Genomic DNA, 22650 nt, shown 5'->3' with positions numbered 1-22650 from the left:
TTTCAGCCCCATAAAGGAGGTGTTTGGGGGTGTGGGCTCTTAATTGGTTGGCTTGCCTATGAAAGGCGAGTCATTTACTATCTTTGAGAATTAGCTAGCCCTGGAAGGGGCAGTCTCAAAAATACAGAATAAAAAGAAAGACATGATTAATGCATGCTAGTGCATTAGTGACCCTGTGCTGACTTCCTTTGGGTGGCATGAAAACAGTTTTCCTTTTTGTTCCTACGTTGAAAATATTCAATAAACTTGAACCCATCAGAAAAACGAATCTCATTCAAGCTCTTACTTACAGATACATGGAAAAAAAATCCTACAAGTCTTGGAAGACGTTTTTGCCTGGCTGCCACTCGGTACAATTATTGACGATGAAATCCTGATTATGCACGGTGGGATATCAGAGTCCACAGATTTGAATTTACTACATCATATAGAGAGAAACAAAGTAAGAAGGCTGTTTACATGAATCTTGTCTCAGAGATTTATAAGGGGACATATACGTCTTTTTTTCATTTATTATTTTGTACTCATTTGTGTTTGAGTGGCTGTTGTAACTGAAAAGATTGGTACAAATTTTAGAAAATCTATGATCGTATGGTAAGGAACTAAATGGGTAACTTCTCTATATGGGAAATTTTAAAAAATTGATTTTAGCCCGGCCGGGCGTGGCTCAGTGGTTGAGCTGCGACCTAGGATCCAGGCGATCGCGGTTCGATTCCCGATCAGGGCACATGCCCAGGTTGTGGGCTCGATCAGTGACTCTCTCATCATTGATGTTTCTATCTCTCTCTCTCCCTCTCCTTTCCTGTCTCTGAAATCAATAAAGATATATTTAAAAAATAAATAAATAAAAATAAAAAACTGATTTTAGAGAGGGAAGAAGGGAGAGAGAATGAGAGATAGAAAGAGAGAGAGAGAGATGTGAGAGAAACACATCCATTGGTTGCCTCCAGTACACACCCCAGCCGGGGATTAGACCTGCAGCCTAGGTACATGCCCCGACCAGGAATCGAACCCGGCATCTTCTGGTGCACAGGATGATGCTCCAGCCAACTGAACCACGCCTGCCAGGTCTATATGGGAAAATTTTAAATTCATGATGAAAGTGGGAAAATAAGGAAATGTTGGCATTTCATATAGTTTCTAAAAGTGAAAAATCCTGATTTTTAAAAATGAAAATCTCTAATATTGTGGTAAAATATACATTACATAAATTTACAACTTTAACCAATTTTAAGTGTACAGTTCAGTGGCAGTAAAGGTGTTCACATTGTTTTGTAACCATCACCAAAATCAGTACCATTCATTTTCCAAACTTTTTATCTTCTCAAACTGAAACTATATACACATTATCACTAACTTCCCATTCCCTCTCCCCAGCCCCTGGCAACCACCCTTCTACTTTTTGTCTCTATGAATTTGACTACTCTAGGTGCCTTACATAAGTGGAACCAAACAGCACTTGATTTCTGAATTGATATGATTTCCCTTATAATATACTCCAAATGGCGCAGGGTAATATTTTTGGAAATATTTTTAAACCTAAGTAATCGTATTAAAAACAATGGAAACAGACCAGGGACATGTATAAAACCTCTGAGGGAAGTGGTTGTGTGGGGCCTGTGCAGCTCCCACCCTTCGTGAAAGGCTCCTTTGGCTGGGCTTTGCAGAACGTCTGGAGTTGTCTTCCTCCTGTAGCAGCCAGGTCCCCAGACCAGGGGCTTAGGGGGTACCTCATGGGCATGAGGACCAATAGCAGCCCTGGAGCCAGATGATCACATATGGTCCTAGTGAAAAACACAAACCCTTACCCCTCAGGGCTGATAACCTACTTCCAACCAATCTAGGCAAGTGGGATCTAGAGCTGGAATTTAATTTGATGTAGACAGAAATGTGACTCCTATTCACCTTGAGTTTTTGGAGCCCTTATACCTTTATATACATATGAATGATAATATTGTTGCTAACCTCTCATCCTTTTAATTTCAGCTTAAATATACTCCTCTGCATAGCGTTTCCACAACGTGCAGACTAGATCAAGTTCCCTTTTACATGCTCTTAGGCCATTGTATATATCCTTCATAACAGTTAGCAAAATTAAATAAAGAACTGTGGTACTGTTTGTTTACTATCTTCCCCCGCTTCTCTAGTTTACTGATAAAACCCCAGCATTCCCAGCATCTAAGATGTAGTAAATACTTAATCAATTTTTATTGAATATGTCCTAAGAGATTTAAGATCAAAGCAGTGCAAACCTAAGACAAAACTGGATAAAAACATTTTTACAACCCTTTTTCTGATTCTGTGGTGATTTTGCATAGCCCGCCTCGCCCCCCAGCCTCACCCAGTGAGGGCCATACTTCCTCATTTATGCCTTTTGTCTTGGTGTAGTTGTTAATAGCACTTCCCTTTACTCTCAAAAGTATCTCAGTTGCAATAAATTTTAAAGCTGCCCTAAGTTTAAGTCATCTTTATCATGGTATCAGCAAATAGTCAAGCCAATAAGAAGTTTTGACCAACATGAGATAGTGTTAGCATACTGAGTAGATATGATTATAGCCAAGAGCAGGGAACATGATGTTTTTGTCAGTCAGACATTGGCAAGCACATGGCAGGAATGGGGCACTCCACCACCACCTGTCCTATGACAATAGCACTGATTAGCCATGGCAGCCACTACGAATTGATCAGATAGAAAAATTTTCCTTTCTTGAGATTAGCCTGAACAGGTAGTCCTCTCTAGGGCTTTTTCAGATATTAAGATCATATACCTGGAATGCCCAATACTATTTCTGTGGAAACCCTAAGTTGAGAGCCACCTTAACTTAGTAAACACCGTGAGGTTCTGACATCAGACAGGTATAGCTAGCTTTACATCCTGCTTCTGCCACTTCCTGGCTGGGTGACTGGGCAAGAAACCAAAGTTGTCTAGGTCTCAGTTTCCATACCTATACATTGAAGCTAAAAATATTGAATTGTTAGCTACCATACTGAATTGTTAGGAGGATTAAATATAATTACTTAGATGAAGAAAACATCATAGAGTAAGCTCTGAACATAGAGCTCTCTTCTCCAACTCTCTCCTTTTTTTCCTGATACTTTGGACTAAGGTTTGAATTTCAGTCATGAAGACAGACCTTGGGGAGAAGTTTGTAGATCAGGAATTTTCCCGAGATACCTCAAATTTCATACCCTTTGAGGGTCATTGTTCCACTTACTCCTAAGACAGGTTTTAAAGATAGAAATTTGACTTATATATTTTTTATAGCTTTTACTCCTCATAGAATGAGGTTGAACTGGCAGCACATAGTTGTATTAAATATACTTGAACTGTAATAAAAGTAGTAGGTTCAAGCCTTTGGAACTCTACCAGATGAGATACAAAAGTAGATTTTCAAGTCCAATTTTATTTATTCATTCATTCATTTACTTATTTCTTTTTCTTTCTTTTTCTTTTTTTTAATATATCTTTATTGATTTCAGAGAGAGGAAGGGAGAGGGAGAGAGAGTGATAGAAACATCAATGATGAGAGAATTGTCATTGATCAGCTGCCTCCTGCAGGCCCCCAACTGGGGATCGAGCCCGCAACCTGGGCATGTGCCCTGACCGGGAATCAAACTGTGATCTCCTGGATCCCAGGTCGACGCTCAACCGCTGAGCCACGCCTTGCTGGGCTTTATTTTTCATTTTAAAAAGTTGATTTGAGAGAGAGAGGGAGGAAGGGAGGGAAGGAAGGAAGGAGAGAGGACCCACAACCTTGGCTCATGGGGGCAATGCTCCAACCAACTGAGCTACCTGGCCAGGGCCTCAAATCCAATTTTATTACCCCTACTTTTCCATCCCTTAGTACCCTCCAAGTGTAGGGTGACCATGCTTCCTGGTTTATACTTGTTGTGGTATAACTGTTAATAGGGGAGGGGGAGGGTTGAGGAAACCTGAAGACAACCTCCATTCTAGGTTCATAAAAGGCAATTTTTGAGGTGGGCAGGTTGGGAAGAGGGGTCAGTGCAGAGGGACAGAGAAGGAATATTCTATAAGATTAAGACTCTGGTTTAGTATTCTTCAAACTCCCTGGCAGTGGTTGGGGGAAGGAATGGCTAGTAGGTCCTCTAGGAAAAAATGATGATGTGGGGCCTTAGGAAGGGGCTGGGGCAAAGTATCCTGATCCTGAGTGACCTTGAAAACAGCAGAGCCATGAGTACTTAAGAGACCATGTGACCTTGCCCAATGAGCTTAGCAGAAATTGTGTGGACCCAAGTCCAGAGTGTCCTCTCAGAATATTCCTCTCTGCCTAAAACCTGGGGACATTTGCTGGGGGGAGATGGGGAGGGAAGGTTGTGAACTTACCAATAATAGCTGAGATTGAATTTCCAACCATCTCAATGAGATAGGACCTTAGAATAAGAGTCAATTTTATTTTTGAAAAATAAAGGTAAGATTTCATATACACCCTAGTTTATAGAAGAAGTTAAGGGCCTACCACAGAGTATTGTCTATCACTGAACTAAGGCCACCAATATAACAGAAGCATTGTTTCAAATTGTTTTGTATAAGGGTAGGGTACTACAAGTATAAAACACACTAAAACAAGTGTAAAATTACAGTCTCAAGTTATGTAAGGGAATGTAGGAGGGATTATAATAATAGTAATACTACCAGAAAGACATTTTATTTTGCAAAGAAATGCATCACTTTTGTTAGTAGAATTAGAGAACACCACCAATTGCTGGCAGGGTCAGATTGAGACCACATTGTATTGTATTTAAGTTGAAGGGCTTCCAAAGTTTTCAACTTATGTCCCCTTTGAGAACTTTCCTGGACACAAATGTACTTTCATTTCTCCAGGAAAACACAACAAAATGAAAGTTAGCTATTCTTGAGGTGTTTCTGAAATCAAAGCCTATTGGTTCTCTCTTAGCCCCCTGTATAGATAAAGGCTCAGAGGGAGACAGTTTTCCCTTAGCATCTTCCATTTCCTATGATGATGCCTCAGAACACGTCTAACACTGACAGCTGTGCCTCTAGGGTCTTTTAGAAACTCTAATGGGAAACTCCCTGTAGAGCAATGTCTCTATTTGAAAAATGTACAAACAGAATTGAACAGGCCCACTTTCTAGAGATCAGTGGGTCGCTAAGACAAAGGAAGTAGGTGAGATGGAAAAGTTGACCATGTGTTTTTCACTGGGTTGAGGCACAACAATATAGACAGAAATAGCAACTGGTACTGAAGTTTCTGCATGCAGCACACTTTAATATTCATAGTGTTTGACTAAAGCATGAATTTGTTTTGTAGATGAAATCTGTGCTGATGCCACCAGTTCCAATAGATAAAGAAAGTTCTACTGACTTGAAGAAAAGTAAAGGACATATGTCTGGGGGAGTCAGATTAAGTGGATCCCCTTCTGAATATTTAACAAAACACGAGTGGGAACAGGTAGGTAATCAAACTGTTCACCAAAGTGGTGAAGCAGACGCAGCATAGATGATGTTGTCCCTTACAATATAGAGATAAAAAGTGACTTACCTTTATACGCAGATCATATCTTTCTCTCTGAATTCATTGCTATATTTTTAACAGCTTTATTGATACCACATACCACATAATGTACTTATTTAAAGTATATGATTCAGTGGTTTTTGATATTCCCACAGTGGTGTACAGTTATCACCACAATCTAATTTTAGAACATTTTCATCACCTAATAAAGAAACTCCACACCTATTATCAGTCACTCTCAATTTCCTCCCCACCCCTCACTCTTCCAGCCCCGCTACCCCTGCTCCCCTCAGCCTTAGGCAACCATTAATCTACTTTTGGGCTTTATAGGTTTGCCTTTTCTAGACATGTTACAATACATGAAATCTTGTATCTGGCTTCTTTTACTCAGTCAGAGTAAAATAAGTACTTTTGCTTTGTGCTTTTGATACTGTATCCAAGAAGCCATTGCCAGTTATAGTTCTATTCAGATTTTCTATTTCTTCTTGAATAGTTCGTATATTGATAGTTTTTTGTTTGTTTTTAAATATATCTTTATTGATTTCAGAGAAAAGAAAGGAGAGGGAGAGAGAGAGAAACATCAATGATGAGAGAGTCATTGATCGGCTGCCTCCTGCACGCCCCCGACTGGGAATGGAGCCCGCAACCCAGGCATGTGCCCTGACCGGGAATTGAACCCCAATCTCCTGGATCCTAGGTCGACGCTTAACCGCTGAGCCACTCCCGGCCAGGCGGTAGTCTTGATAGTTTGTGTCTTCCTTTAAATTTGTCCGTTTCATCTAATTTGTTGGCCTAAATTTGAAATATATATATATGGGCAAAAGTAGGTTTATAGTTTGAGTACATGAAACAGAGTTTATTCTTGTATTATTATTTATTAATTTGTATTTTTCCATATGAACAACTGTATATATTTCTGTATGGTCAGTAGTGATGTCCCCTCTTTCATTTCTGGTTTAAGTAATTTGAGTGTCTTTTGTTTTCTTGGTTTTATTGCGTTTTTAGTGTTTTTTATTTTCTCCTTTATTTATTTTGGCTCTAACCTTTATTATTTCTTTCCTTCTGCTTGTTTTAGATTTAGTTTGCTCTTCTTTTTCTAGTTTCCTAAGGTAAAAGTAATGTCACTGATTTGAGATTTTTTTCCTTTTTTAATGAAGCTATAAATTTCCCTGTACATACTGCTTTGCTTTAGCTCTATCCCATAAGTTTTGCTATGTTGTGCTTTCATTTTCACTCATCTCAAAGCATTTTTAATTTCTCTTGGAATTTCTTCTTTAATTCATATGTTATTTAGGATTGTGTTGTTTAATTTCTGCATATTTGTGAATTTCTCATTTTCTTCTCATTGATTTCTACTTGAATTTAATTGTGGTTGGAGAACATACTTTGCATGAGATTTAAATCCCTTTAAACCCGATTGAGGCTTTTTTATGGCCTAGCATATGGTCTATCTTGGAGAATGCTTCATGTGCTCTTGAGAAGAAAATATATTCTGTTCTTGTTGAGTGGAGTATTTTATATATCTGACTTTGAACATATATATAACAGTTGCTTTGAAATTTTTGTCTGCTAAGTTAACATCCAAAGGCAACTTCTATTGCCTGCTTATTTTTCCCTGTGTATTTTTTTCTTTGCATGTCTTGTCATTTTTTTGTTGAAAACTGAACATTTTAGGTAATATATCATAGTAACTCTACATAGATATTCCCATGCTATTCTGGGGTTTGTTGTTATATGCTTGTTTGCTCATTTATTTGTTTAGTGGCTTGTCTGGACTAGTTCAGTGTGTAACCTCTGATGTCACTCCTCACAGGGTGCTGCTGCCTTGGGCATGCACACAGTTTCCCTGACTACCAAGGATGGTTGTAGTTTTAGGTAGGCTCTCTGACTCTTTTCCTGGTTTCCCCTTTAAGCTTTGGCCCATCAGCCTCTATTTGCATCAAACCCAGCTGTTAGCCTTCACTCTAATTGCTATTGTTTTTAACAGTGCCCTGGGGCTCCACAATCTGATCCCATTAAAGTTAGACTCCTTTGCAGGAGCAGGGTGTCCACAATCTTTGAGACTTATTCTGGCCCCAAGAGGGCTACTCTCATCTGTCCCATACCCTGATTCTATCTGTTAAACTTCTAGCTGGTCTACTCTTACTCCTAGTATCATGGAACTACCAGCTTTCTTCTAATTGCTTACCCCCAAGAAGCTTCTAGTTCTTAATTCTGTATCCTACCTTGATTGCTGAAAATGTTGACTAAAACATGATTTCTGATGTAAAATATACTCTAATCAATGAAGAGAAAGAGAGAAAGAGAGGTGGAGAGATAGGGAAAGAAAAGGGTTAATAAGAGAGAATTTGTCACTGGCTTGTGCATCCAAAGTATCTAGAAATCAAGTAAGTCTAAGCAAGTAGGAAAGGACGCCTCCTTAAATTTTGACATCTAAATTCCAAAGACCAAAGGTTAGAATAACCACTGCTAGGATTATGGTTAATAAGAAGGAGCATGCCAAAGAGATTAGAGTTGCATAAAAAGAATACCATGGTCTCTGGAAACCTAGATGAGTTAGGATTATAGAGAGAGGTCGCTTTAAGAAGTGGGAGGGGGAAGACTGGGGGTCATTATTCTATAATAGAACCTTCCCCCACCCCAACAATATAGATGAGGCATCTTACAGACTCCTTGTATGTGACTGTAGTTGACACAGGATAAAATGGACCAGAATCTCATTCTCAATATTTTAACAATTTCAGTTGTATCTTTAATTTTCTTTCCCCAGTTCCTGGCACATAGTGGACATATATACTTTAGTTTCCTAGAGTTGAAATTTCCAGATAAAAACAGATTTCACAATTACTTTATTTCTTAATATCTGTGAGCTATTTTATAATAAAGATCATAGGTTCTTTATGTGTTCTATTCTCAGGAAATACATCATTCTTGACATTCACATACATCATTTGTCTTACCTTATGTTCACTGAGAATTGGGGGATATATGTATTCATAGCTAAGTTATTATAGAGAGACAAGTGGGATACTCTTCCTTTAGGACAGACTTGCAAAAATAAGGAGACCAGAGAGGTTTAAAAATAAATTTAATTATTTATATCCTAAGTGACTTCTTTTTCAATTTATTCATCTAATATAAAATATCACACAAAGCCTGACCCGGCGTGGCTCAGCGGTTGAGCGTCCACCTGGGATCCAGGTGATCGGGGTTCGATTCCTGGTCAGGGCACATGCCCAGGTTGCGGGCTCGATCAATGACTCATCATTGATGTTCCTATCTCTCTCTCTCCCTCTCCTTTCCTCTCTCTGAAATCAATAAAGATATATTTAAAATATATATATATCACACATCCATGTTGCTGTATAGGGTTGTATAGACCAAATCATATATACTGTGCTTTAAGGGTAATTTAAGAGGTTTTCTGGGGGTAATTTTGGCTATAAATGACTTGTATCTCATGTAGGAATTTAAATCTTAATCCCTCCTTATAAAAAATAACTTTGTGTTCCATATTTTTTCCTTTATTATACTAAATGGCAAATCATATCGTCCAAACACGAATTTATGGTGTAAGAGCAAGATATGAATTCAGTTTAAAATGCAAGTGTTATTCTTATCATAAACACCAGCGAAGTAAATGGGTTCCATTGTATTTCTTTGTAGGGTAGGGTCATGCCAGTGTTGGAATTCAGTAGGGGAGAAAGGAGAATTCTCTTTAGGTGATTTTAATCTCACTTTAAGCAATCATCAAAAACTCTGAAAGTGTCTGGAATGTGCCTGGTGCAGGGTTGCTCCAGTTCTGATCAGGTGCCTCTCATTCCAGAGCAGTTCTCCAACCAGTTCTGTTCTTTTCTCTACTGTCTTTTCCTTCAATGATTTCTAGCTCCCCTTCTATGCCAAACCTATAAATAGCTATACAGCCATGTTTAGTAGGACAAACACTTCTGATCTTCTTAAGACCCACTAGAGTAACTGTACAACTTAAAATGCATGCTTTTTCATGCCCTCAAAAGAAACACATGGAAAATATAGACTCTTAGAATCATAGTTTGTTAGAACTTTGAGATACTTTACAAGTTATCTGGCCTAAACTCCTGATTTGAAAGATCTAGAAACTGAGACCCAGAGAGTTTTCTCACAGTTGCACATCTTTAGTGACAAAGTTTGTTTTTGTCACTACTGTTTAAGCTCCTATAGGAGACATTTGAATAAGGAAAACATATACATAGATTGCAGCTACAAACAGGAAGCCCCTAATTTTCTACTAAAAATATTCTTAGAAACTTGGGACTTTGGTCCTGGGCATCATGTAGCCTGCATTTACTTATTTCAGCCCAAAAAGGAGATGTTATGCTAATAAAATACTTGTGGATTCAGGAGAACACATTGTGGAAACCAGTCAGTGGCTAAATGTATTGTTGAAACTGAGATGTACTTATAAGAGGGCATAAAGTGAAGGGGATGCTTTAGGAGGTATTCTTGGATAAGCAGTTGTCTATATTTGTGATGGGAAAAAGGCTTCCTCACATGATGTACTCAACAGTACAAACATCAGGGCCAAAGCCACAACTGAGAGACCTGCCTTATCTCTTTGGACATATTAAGAACACCACCTAATGTGTATTCATTGTGGGGAAACTACTTTTTCCTTTGAACATGACAATGAGGTTCTTTTAAGAGAAAAGACCTTTTGTAGATTCAGCAATTGTGAAACATTTGTGATGGATTTTTTAAATAAAGTCAAGAGCTGATTGTTCATGATTACTAAGTATTGCTACATTAGTTACTATTATTGCAACATTGGGTATTGGGGATGAGCAGAAAGGGGTTGGGGTGGCTTTGGCATTAAAATTATTCTTGAAAAGATTCATGGAGGAGAAAAATATGAAACAATTTTGAAGGAGGAATGAGAAATAGAATTTGGAATAACATGGGTTAGTATTTCTGGAAAAGAAGTTGAAATCTAGAAAGATAAACTGTCACTTGTAAGTAGCAGCCTAATCTGGTTTGTTGTTTCAAGGTTATCGATATTCTGTGGAGTGATCCTAGAGGGAAACGAGGCTGTTATCCAAACACATGTCGAGGAGGGGGCTGCTATTTTGGGCCAGATGTTACCTCCACATTTCTTGGTAAAAACCACTTGAAGCTGCTCATTAGGTCTCACGAATGTAAGCCAGATGGGTATGAAATCTGCCATGAAGGGAAGGTAAGCTAACATTGTTGGTGACATCATCACAGACACCCTTGCCCCGAGCACAGTCTTTCTTTACAGGATGTGTCTCACCTAGAGGCCCATGGAAAGATGTCTTCCCTAGTGCAGAAAGAGAAGGCCACACTTTTGGTAGACATAAATAGGAGACTGTAGGGTTTACGCAAGTTGTTGCAAGGGACCTCTTTGTCCCTAATCCTAAGGGATATTTGGTTTATTTCCCTAATCTTCCCTAACCCAAAGATAGAAACTCTGACGTGTGACACTAAGTACACACACAGAAAGGCTTTTACTAATCTCAAGGCAACTCTCCGGTACAGTGGGGTTGAGAATGCACTTATCCTCACTGAGCACGTAAAAGGCAGCAGTGAATCCAGTTGGCGCACCTTTGCACGTTCCCGGTGCAGAACGGAGCAACAAAACACACTTCCCTTCCACTCACTGAGTAGGCGGTCCCTAGGAAGTCACTCGCTGGGGCCAGTTCAGCTGCAGCCACTAAAATGGAGTGTGTTGTGCTCCTGCAGTGTGGTGTGTGATAAGGCTAGAAGAGGTGAGGACTGAGGAACTGGTTTCTTGTCCCCAGTTGTCCTAGGATGTCCCTCTTTCTAATACTCAACAGTGATAAATACAAAAGAATACCAGTTTGCATGGCGTTTCCTTTTATTTCAACACTTTTACTTTTCTTAACTCTATTTGTTCATTTGAAGCTTATACTAGCAATTGCAAGGTGGTTAAGACAAGTATTATTTAGGATTTTTTCGTAATAAGAAAATGGAGAGAAAATAGCAATGGCTTGTCTCAAGTGACATGCTCATTAAGTCAGAACTTGGCTGAAGCCAGGTTTCCTGTCACTGACAGATGTTACCCTCCCATCTTCCACCACAGCCCCAAGGCTAACAGAGTGGTTGTGGTCCCTTATTTTAGCCACTATTTCTCTGCCCTTAAAGCACTGTTTTTGTGGGGGTCCCTGAGTCTTCTAAATCTGTCCATTCGAAGCAAAAGAAAAAGACTGTGATGCTAGACAAGTTTTCTTTTGAATGTTCAAATATCACAAGGAAAGAAAATAAATGCTTTACCCCCTTGGAAAATTAGAATTTGCAAAACCGAGCATTAAGGAGGATTTTAAGATACAAAGCTGAAATTGTACACAGGATTACAAGGCCATACACTATGGAGATGAGGGCTAGAAGTCAGTACTTGTGGGGACTCTGATTTAAAAGCCATGTTTCTCTGCAATGGAATCGCAGGAAATCTTGTCAATCTTGGATGATTTGTATGGATTTTGAACTTTGATTTTTTCTTTTGTAAGACTTGAGCTATTTCTGACTTTATTGAAGGACATTTTGAGAACTAACTCTGTGTGAACCTGACCCTCTTTTTCTTTAATTAGGTTATTACAGTTTTTTCTGCTTCTAATTATTATGAAGAAGGCAGTAATCGAGGAGCTTACATCAAGGTGGGTTTTCGTACAGCCCTTCGATTTTTCCAGTACCAAGTAACAAAGGCAACGTGCTTAAGACCTCTTCACCAAAGGTGTGTATACTCTAAGGGGAATTCTGAACACTGGTACTGGTGACCAAGTAGAACCAATGCAGAGTGACTAAGAGCAGCCAAGAGAGTTAAGACAACTACTTATTGGTTACTCATTGGTATAAACAAAATGGAAATAGTTCCAGACACCAAGTAGTGAATACATTTATATTTGGCATCGAGAGGAGCAATTTTTAAATTCATACATCCCTTTAGATGGATAAAGTGGTCAGCATCCACAAACAGTCCTTAAGTGAATATAAAGAAAAGAAGGTCCCCATCCCCACCCATCCCCATAACCTACAGCCTTCTCTGCTCCCCCTCCCTGTTTCTTTGTCTCTTCTCTATCCAGCAATGTATATGACAAGAGTTGCATGCATTTCTGTGTGATGGCATTCATAGCTTGTCTTATTTTCTCCCTTTAACATTATATTTTTAAGATTTTTTTCATTATAAAAAGAATACATTTATTGTTAAGAAATGGCAGAGATTAATCAAAGAACTTATATGCATGTATGCATAACCCATGGACAAAGACAATAGTGCTGTGAAGGCCTGGGGAGGGGGCAGGAGCAGAGAGGAGGGGATCAAAGGGGGGGGAAAGGGGGGCATCTATAATACTTTCAACAACAAAGATAATAGAAAATAATAAATAAAGAAGTGAGACCAAAAATAAGATGTATAAAAAATGTTAATGATCTCCTCTCCCCTACTCTTCAATAAATCTTTTCCTCATAGGCAACTGAAATTAATAGCCTGGTGTGGAACCTTCCACCCTCTTTCCCTTGCTCCTACAAAAATAGGCAAGCAATTATTCATTCATTGAATAAAAAACAAATTGAGTACCTACTATGTACTGTTTTAGGCACAGTTGACATAGCAATAACCAAAATAGGCAACAGTCCTTTCTCTCATCAAATGCATATTCCAGTGGGAGGAGAAAGTCAGTAAACACCATACATGCATTTTTTTTTTAATAAAGATAGAATCACACTACACAACCTATTCTGCAATGTTTTCCCTAAAGATTCTATCATGAACATCACTCCAAGTTAGTACATATAGACCTGATTCATTCTTTTTAATGGACACATAATATTCTGTAGTGTACATATGCCATAACAATTACAAAGTGACTAAATCTTATTCAAATGATGGCTATCCAGAATGGATCCAGGGTTTTGCACTTAAAAACAATACTATAACAGCCCGACTGCCGTGGCTCAGTGGTTGAGCACTGACCTATGAACCAGGAGGTCACGGTTCGATTCCCGGTCAGGGCACATGCCTGGGTTGCAGGCTCGATCCCCAGTAGGGGGCATGCAGGAGGCAGCCAGTCAATGACTCTCTCATCATTAATGTTTCTATTTCTCTCTCCTTCTCCCTTCCTCTCTCTGAAATCAATAAAAACATATTTTTAAAAAACCACAAAAAACAATACTATAACAAACATTTCTCTCTGTGTGTGTATACATAAGTTTTAGTGCTGCTTTTATGTAAGATTTCAAAATATGAGGTTTATGGATTTATATGTTAAAAATTTTGCTAGATTCTCCAAGAGTTGTAACAATTAACGATCTGAAAAACAACATACCAGTTTCTTCACATCCTCATTAGTCTCAGATATTATTACCCTATTCTTAATTTTTGCTAAGCTGATGGATAAAAGTATAGCCACCCTAACTCTCTATAGTTGTTGTTTGCATGGTACATCTACGTCTAACTCTTTCTATCTTTGAAGCTAAAGTGTGTGTCCTACAGACAAACATATAGTTGATTCTTGTTTTTTTAAGAAAACTAGTCTTATAACCAGTGTTTTTTTAATTTATTCAGTCCATTCACATATGATGTTATTATTGATACGGTTGGATTTACATCTGCCATTTTGCTTTTTTGGGGGTGGTATATGACTCATGACTACTTTGTTTTTCTGTTCCTCCTTTATTTTGAATTTATTTTTGTAAATGGTCTGAGGTAGAAGTTTAGCATTCAGTCAGTTAGTTAACTATGCTAGCACCATTTTTAAAAAATTTTTTTTATATCTTTATTGATTACAGAGAGAGGAAAGGAGAGGGAGAGAGAGAGATAGAAACATCAATGATGAGAGAGTCACTGATTGAGCCCACAACCTGGGCATGTGCCCTGACCGGGAATCGAACCCTGATCGCCTGGATCCCAGGTGGATGCTCAACCCCTGAGCCACGCCCGGCTGGGCGCTAGCACCATTTTAAAAAATTGTCCTTTTCTACTGAATTGTCACACCTCCTTTGTCATATATACTGTTCTCATATATAGCTCACTATATTTGTGAAATTTCTATTCTACTCATGTATCTGTCTTCTCTTGTGTCAATAACTACTGTTTTATGTTAGTAACTTTATGGTAAATTTCAATATCTGCTATAGCAAGTCCCTCTTTATTTCCCTTCCTTTTCAAAATTGTCTTGGATAGTCTCAGACAATAATTGTTCATGTGACCTTGAAGTAAAAAAGAAAACACCAATGGTAATCCTTTTAAAATTTCACAAAACATGCATATACATGTATACATATACACATATGCAACACCTAGTAACTTGGTATGTGTGAAGTTAGGCAATTCATTTAAAGTAGAAACTGGTGAGTTGTACACAGCACATTAAAATGAAACAGAACAGGATAATTTATGTAACTTTCACTTAGTAATTGTTTTCTTAACATAGGGTGAATACCATCGAAAGTAGTGCTATCAGGATATTGAAAGAGAGAATGATTTCACGAAAAACTGACCTCATTCGTGTTTTCCAACTTCAAGACCGCAATAAGTCAGGTAAGAAAATTATGTAATGCTTACCATTTCTTAACGTACCAGGTTACATACAGATCAGTTTTCATTTTCTTTGCTTAAGATTTCAATTCTCTATTTTTACTACCGAGGAATGATAGAGATAAAAATAAAATATAATCCACTGTATGCTTGGAAAAAGGCATATTCCTCCTTTTCAGTAAGCTTCTTTCAACATGAAAAACACACACACAACAACAACAACCCTGAATTTGACTTCTATTCTGGTAATATGTCAGACTAGACACTCTGGAAGGCCTGCCTGTTAGAAACAGCTACATTTTTAGAGGATACAGAATTGTAGGGTACTTACCAGCCTCATAGTAAGTATGATGAATCTCTAGGCTGCATCTCCTCTCTCCATGAAACTGATTTTAGACTTCTAAACTCCAGAAATCTAAGAGTATAAATTTCTATTATTTTAAGCCACTAAGTCTGTGGTAATTTGTTATAACAGTTATAGGAAACTAATACAGATGCCCACTGTCAAGATTCTGTTCAACATTTTACTAGGGATGTTAGCCAGTGCAATAAAACAAGTTAAATAAAACCATAAGTATTGGAAAGAAAAAATATTACTATATATTAGAGCCAATTCAGGAGATAGAAACACTGAAACTTATTATAAAAAATTACTAACTAGTAAAAAGGGATTAATTACTAAAAAAGAACTCTAAAGAATATAGGAAGTGTAGGGAATAGCTACTATCTCTAAGGCTAAGAGAGGACACCTAAGGAAGGAACAAACTTGAAAGAGTCCCCTACCCCCTATCAAGGCTAAGATTCAAACCTCATTGAAGAGGGTGTGACTGTGGCCCACTGCATGGAGTAGAAGTTCACTGAGGTATCTCAGGTCAGAGTTGGTCTGCAGCTACAGGGCCTGGACAGGAGAGGATGAAGCCACCCACTGTGGTGCCAGCGAAACTCTCTTTGGGCTCTGCACCACTATGTCTCCACACACGGCTGGCAAGGGAGGCACCACTGTAGTGACAGTAAAATTCACTAGTGAGTGGGTGCTACTATATTTCCCACACACCTCTGGCAGCCATACTACACTGTAGAAACAAGAAACAAAGCATACCCGAACCATTTCTTCTGCTGTGTCTTAGAGCATTCTTCCTGTACCCTCTGCTGACAAAGCCTAACATTATACCAGCTGCCCCCAAAAAAGAAATATGTACAGGGTTCAGTTCCAGTATCACAAAACAGGACAAAGAAGGGTACATTTGGAGCTGAGTGGGAATAAATTGATAATCGGTATAGCTAGCAATTAACTTTTAGATAATGAAAACCTTCAAAGATAGCATTCATAACAGATAATCAGGTACCAAGGAAGAAACCAAATGAATGATAATACGAGATTTCTAAAATATTATTAAGAGAAGTGAAAACTAATTGAAATAAATGGGTAGATATTACTGTGTTCCAGGGCAGATGTTGTCAAGATATAAATTCTCCCCAAATTGACCTGTAGGTTCAGTGTACCAAAGGGGCATGCACGGAAATGTTCTTATCAGCACTGTTTGTGATAGCTCCAAACAAGAGATAATCCAGTGTCTACCAGCAGTAGAAAGGTTATATGAATTGTGAAGATTGTTTTATTTGTTTTCTGTTTATTCAAAATCATTTCAAATGAGCATATCTTTAATAATCAGGAAATATAAAGATTTTTATTTTGAAAAACTACATATAATATTAGGGGATAAAAAGGTATTACCTGGATAAATGAAAAGTGAATAATATGCCAAAATGTTAAAAATAGAAGTAATCTTTTATCCTTTATATAATTTTTCTTTATATCCTTTTTGCATTTTCAAATCTCCTATTATAAACATACTTTACTTTGTTGATCAGAAAAAGGAGAAAGAAATCTAACACCCAAAGTCTGACGGCTTACACATAAAAGTAAGAGGAAGAGCTGTGGAACACCAAAGGCTTTCTTTAGTTGTTCCTCCCTTGGAGCTGTGGGGCCTGGTAGGACAAATTGAAAAGGGGAACAGGAGGCACCCAGGCCTTGAAACCCCAGGCTGCCCCTGGCTCCCCAGGGGAGGTTACATTTTTTAAATCAACCAATTAATAGGCTCTTTTTTCTTCTCTTTTTTCTTTTCTTTTCTCTTTTCTTTTCTTTTCTCTTCTTTTCTTTTCTTTTCTTTTCTTTTCTTTTCTTTTCTTTTCTTTTCTTTTCTTTTCTTTTCTTTTCTTTCTCTTCTCTTCTCTTCTCTTCTCTTCTCTTCTCTTCTCTTCTCTTCTCTTCTCTTCTCTTCTCTTCTCTTCTCTTCTCTTCTCTTCTCTTCTCTTCTCTTCTCTTCTCTTCTCTTCTTTCTTTTCTTTTTTATTTTTGGTTGTTACTGTTAGGAAAAATTTCTGTTGGCCAATGGGCTTTTTCCATGGAGAACGTTTTGGGGCTGAACTTACCATGGAGATCCTTGAGTTCACATCTGGTTATCACAGACCAAGACGGGAATATTGACTACATGTCCTGCTTCCACGATATCCACATTCAAAAACCTGTGAAAGAGGCAAGTGTAACAGCCCCAGTGAAAACCTGGCTAGAGAGAAACACCCTTTGGGCAACCTGTAAGAGTGGCTCAGTCCTTTGAAAAGCTGGGAGTGGAATCATCTAATTGTTGGGAGTGGCAATCTTATGGAAAGCCTAAGGGGGGATCTCCCAGGTGCATTGCGGTCTGTTCAGGAAATGTGCATTCTAAGGATAGGCAAAAAGAAGAAAAAGCTTCTGCAAGCAGATCCATGTCAAATATGTGATTCTTTTAGTGCTGTCCAGAAATGCAGATGTGACATCCATTCTTTCATATAACACTCCCTTTAAAATACTCAACATATTCCCTATTAAACTGTGAGTGTATAGCCTTACTGACATGACAACTGATACCCTAAGGACTTTCAAAATTTAAAGTTTAGAATCCTTTATTAAAATGGAAATACCCCAGGGAGAGTTGTCAGACTTCCCAGTACTTGTTAATTAACAACTTGTCAGCAATTAGTTATAACATTGGGCTCAAAGTGAGCTGATGGGAACTAGTACTGAGGTGATTGTTTGCAGGGGAGATGAGAAGTCAAGAGCAGAGAAGGGAAGTAAAAGTGCAGGTGGGAGCCTCAAATATCCACAGGAAGGAGATTTTGGGCTTCACTTAAGGGGCAGTTTACCATGGTGACAGCTCACAGGCCTTGGCTTTAGGCAGCTGAGATTCAAATCCCTCCTGTCAGCTATGTGAACCTTGGGGGAAACTTACCTTACCTCTCTGTTCTTTAATCTGTAAGATGGACATAATAATAGTTTTGTCCCTTGAGGCTGTGTTGAGGACTGAATGAAACAACCCACAGAAAAGCTCTCAGTGCAGAGCCTGGCACACCACAAGGTGTTCTCAGTAAATGTTGGCTATTGTTATTTACTGCTTCCTGATTCCTTTGGCCCTGTCCCCTGAGGAGTGCATACTAAACGTAGAGCATGGTCTTCTATCTGATTAAAGAGAGTTGGGCCTCCAAGGAAGGCCTGCCAGTTTTGAAATGGCTATCTAAATCCCCTATTTTGAATTGGTGATGATGTTTTGTGCTTGTTATGTTTACTAAAATTGATCTGTTATTAATTGTATGTATTAACACTTAGAAAATCTTTATTTTAGGTTCAGTCAGCTATAATTGAAACTCTGTACAGATACCGATCTGACCTACAAATCATCTTTAATGTCATTGACTCTGATCACTCAGGTAAATGAGTTTGATTAGTTCACCAGCAGTAGAAAGCAAAGGCTAATCTGTTTCCCTGAAACCAGAACCTTGTTTTCATCTATTGCACTCATTATCCAAACTTGATTTAACTCGGGGTGGGGTAGGGGGGACTCATCTTTAATATTATTGTTATTTTAGTTTGGCTACAAACTGTATTCAAGACCATATGGTCCTATATAGTTAGTCAGACAAGAATAGTTCCTTTTTTAAGTCACCAGCACAGATGAAAAGATAATTCACTGTCCACTTAAATATCATAGTTACTCCTGGCAATAAAAATTACTCCTGGAGTTCTGATTCTGTTTTTGGGACTGAGGGCTATGAAAACTCATTTTCTGCCTAGCTTTGATGCACACAGTTACTTATTTTCAAACTTTTTTTTTTTTTGCTTGCAGATATACTTTATTTTTTTCATTAAATTTATTGGGGTGACATTGGTTAATCAAATTATGTAGGTTTACAATTCTGTGATGTATCATCTGTGTATTGCATTATGTGCCCACTACCCATATTTTCAAACTTTAAAAAAATCATCAGATAATCTTTAACTGAAGAAATCATTGAACACCAAAAAAATTAATAATCAAAACACAAAAGTAAATTACTGCCTATAAAAAATGTCAGGGCCATCGTTTGCAATGCTCTTATTGAGTCCCAGGGTATCTTTTCCCTCTGCACGTTAGTGAGCTTCTAATTGGGACTATTCAATCAGTGTGGCTTCCACACGCCTTCCTTCAGTGGGTCTTAAAATGAACACTCACAGCTTTCTTTCTCTTATATTCTTTTAGGTCTGATCTCCATGGAAGAATTTCATTCCATGTGGAAACTTTTTAGTAGTCACTACCACGTTCATATTGATGATTCTCAAGTTGATGAGCTTGCTGAAAGAATGGACTTGAACAAAGATGGAAGCATCGACTTTAATGAGTTTTTAAAGGCTTTCTATGTAGTACACAAATTAGACAACTCGAGCAAATCAAAAACCCAGCTTGCTTAACAAGAAGTAGGTCTTTCCCTCCTTATGAACACAGTCACTAATACAATCTTTTGCAGAACCAGTAGTAGAAAGAAGTAGACCCCAATTTCCGCCATGAGCAGATGTATAATGTGGGTATTAGAATTGCCTAGTAAGCGTTTTGTTAAGACTAGGTTAAATGTCAGTTCCAGTGGTAGGACTCACACATTTCTAGATAGAAACTGGGTTTGAGCCTAGTGCTGGTCTCTGATCTTCACTAGCTAGGAGACCAGAGCAGTTTGGAAACATACTGAAAGAAATGCATAGAACGCAGAAAAAACTACACCATCTGTTGAGTGGCCAAGGAATAGGAGGAGGAATACTGAACTATTAATATAATAAAATATTTCCAGCTTTCAACTGTAATCTTTTTTGGCAATACCATAAACCAGTGATTCTTAATTGTGGGAGAACCACCCTTCAGAGATGAGGGCCTTATCAGATTCTTGGGGTAAGCTGTGGGAATGTATTATTTGAAAAAACATTCTGTTGTCTATTGGAGATACAAAGTGAATACTTTAAGTTTGAGCCCTGCAATGACTATGGTTTAACACCTTCATTGGTAAGATGACACCTTGGTTATGCATACATTGTGCAGTTTATCCTGCTATTCTGATTACATATCAAATACAATAAGAGATTTCTGTTTAAAGGCAAGTATATTTTAATTTTCCTCTAAGTTTGAGAACTTCAAGATCTATCAATATGCCAGGGTAGATATCCTTCAACGCTACCTGCTATATACACCAAAATAATGAATAAAATATAACAAATATATTTTAAATGCATAACTGAGCTCCTAGGAAAGTAAAAGAAACCCCTATTGGGCAGGAAAAAAGAGCATAATTAAAATAATAGCACTATTAACATTAGACAGGATAGACTTTAAGGCAAATAATATCATTAGGGATAAAAAAAAAAAGGTCATTACTGAATACTAAAAGGAGCGATTCACCAGGAAGATATAATAATTATAAACATATTCATTTAATTACAGAGCTTTAAAATTTGTAATGCAAAAATTGACATAACTACTAGAAGAAATAGAGGGAGATTTTGAATATACCTCTGTCAGTAATTAACCATGTAAATTAAAAATTAGTATATGGAAGATTGGACAACCCAATTAATTCTCCTGATTGTGTGTGTGTCTGTATGTGTATGCTCTGCAGTCAATTTTAGAGAATACATATTATTTTCAAGCACACATGGAACATTTATAAAATTGATCATTTATTAGACAGGCAATTTTCAACCTTTTTCATCTCATGGCACGCATAAACTAATTACTAAAATTCCGCAGCACACCAAAATATACATTTTTGCTGATCTGACAAAAAAAGGTATAATTTTGATTCATTCACACCAGAAGGCTATTGTTGGGTTGGCTGTTGTCATTGTTTATTTGACAGTCTAAGGGAAAAAAGATCAGTGCCCCTTACTGAATAGTCAGGTATTGCAAGTCTTAAAAATTCTTGCAGCACACTGGTTGAAAATCCCATTATTAGACCACAAAAAATATCTCAAATACCAAGCAATCAATAACAAAGATACTATATTCTCTGATCATAATTCAGTTAAACTAGAAGCAATAGAAGATAACTATTAATGAGGAAAAGGGGGATATAAGGAGCTCTAACAGAAATTGCTAAAAATAGTTAACAAGAATACTGTGAATAACTTTATCCCAATAATTTAAAAAAATTGGAGAATGGACAATTTTCTAGGGGAAAATATAATTTACTAAAGCTGACTCAAGAACAAAAGGAGGGTCTGAAGAGACATAACCATTAAAGAATGTGATGGCTTTGTAATGTGTCAGTTTGACTAGGCTGAACTACATTTCTCAGAATTCCCTTGTTTCTGGTTAAGGTAGGCTGCAAGGGAGATTCTTGACAGATTTGGAAGGCAAAGGGAAGCACAGCCGTTGTGTAGCTCCTACACACTGTTGCTGAGCTGCCGATTCACCTCGTTGCTGTGAAGCCCTGCTAGGCCTGCAATTGCTCTATGTCGCCCTGGATCCTGTCAGCTTCTCTGACTCCTGGGCCAGGTCTGTGTGTTTAGTTCTGTGACAAAGGGCTCTGGTTTCTGCAGAATGGCCTTATCAGCAAGGCCAGAGGCTGTAGCAGTGGGCTAGTGCCTGTGGGTTTGAGCCTGCTTCTGATCTTCCCTCCTGACTGCCTGCCCTATGGACTTCAAGGTCCGCCATCAGGTATGGTATCTACAGCCTTGCAGAGCCTGCTTAGCCAGCTTCCACATTTGCATAAGTCACTTCTACTGGTTGTACATATATATAGCCTACAGTTTTGGCTCTGGTTGAACCCTGATTGATACAGAATTTGGCGCTGAGAGTGCTTCCAGAAGAACAGAATCTTTTTTTTCTTTTCTTTTTTATTGTTCAGAATATTACAGATGTCCCCTTTTTACCCCATTGACGCTTTCTACTCCATACCACTCCCCACTCCAGGCCTCCACCTGAGTGCTCTGCATGCATACAACCGGATGTGCACAGAGCTGCCCCATTATCTCACATGAAAATCCACTGAGAATCCCAGGAGAGTGGTTTTAAGAAATGTCCAATCTCTGGCAGTACCAGATGGGTCTTTCATTGTTCCTTCCTAAATATCATCTGGTTATTTAGGTTCTTTCTGGAACTCTCATTTTCTCCCTTGGGCTTCTTATCTCTGTAACTAATTATATACCTTTGTTGGAAATTTTACCTAAAAATGTACTTCGATTTTATTAAAGATTGTCATTTAATGTTGTAAAACTTCTGCCTGACATGAGCTGTGCTTAATCACAATTCAGTTTTACAAAGCATATATATA

At 38.1% G+C, this 22650-nt stretch overlaps 1 protein-coding gene across 1 annotated transcript in view; it reads left to right on the top strand.

Moving 5' to 3' along the window:
- PPEF1 (protein phosphatase with EF-hand domain 1) overlaps positions 1–20999 on the top strand; it is a 96232-nt gene extending 75233 nt beyond the window's left edge. The window contains exons 14-21 of the mRNA XM_016199350.2: positions 293–442; positions 5292–5432; positions 10519–10704; positions 12098–12240; positions 14939–15045; positions 17416–17579; positions 18702–18786; positions 19596–20999. Coding sequence (XP_016054836.1) covers positions 293–442; positions 5292–5432; positions 10519–10704; positions 12098–12240; positions 14939–15045; positions 17416–17579; positions 18702–18786; positions 19596–19804 — 1185 coding nt within the window. The 3' untranslated portion in view covers positions 19805–20999. The remainder of the gene's footprint in view (positions 1–292; positions 443–5291; positions 5433–10518; positions 10705–12097; positions 12241–14938; positions 15046–17415; positions 17580–18701; positions 18787–19595) is intronic.
- The last annotated feature ends 1651 nt before the right edge of the window (positions 21000–22650 follow it).

Source organism: Miniopterus natalensis, chromosome X (genome assembly GCF_054644295.1).
Source record: "Miniopterus natalensis isolate mMinNat1 chromosome X, mMinNat1.hap1, whole genome shotgun sequence".
NCBI classification, from domain to species: Eukaryota; Metazoa; Chordata; class Mammalia; order Chiroptera; family Miniopteridae; genus Miniopterus; species Miniopterus natalensis.
The sequence above is the reverse complement of the archived record's forward strand: the minus strand, read 5'-3'. Positions and strand labels throughout refer to the sequence as shown.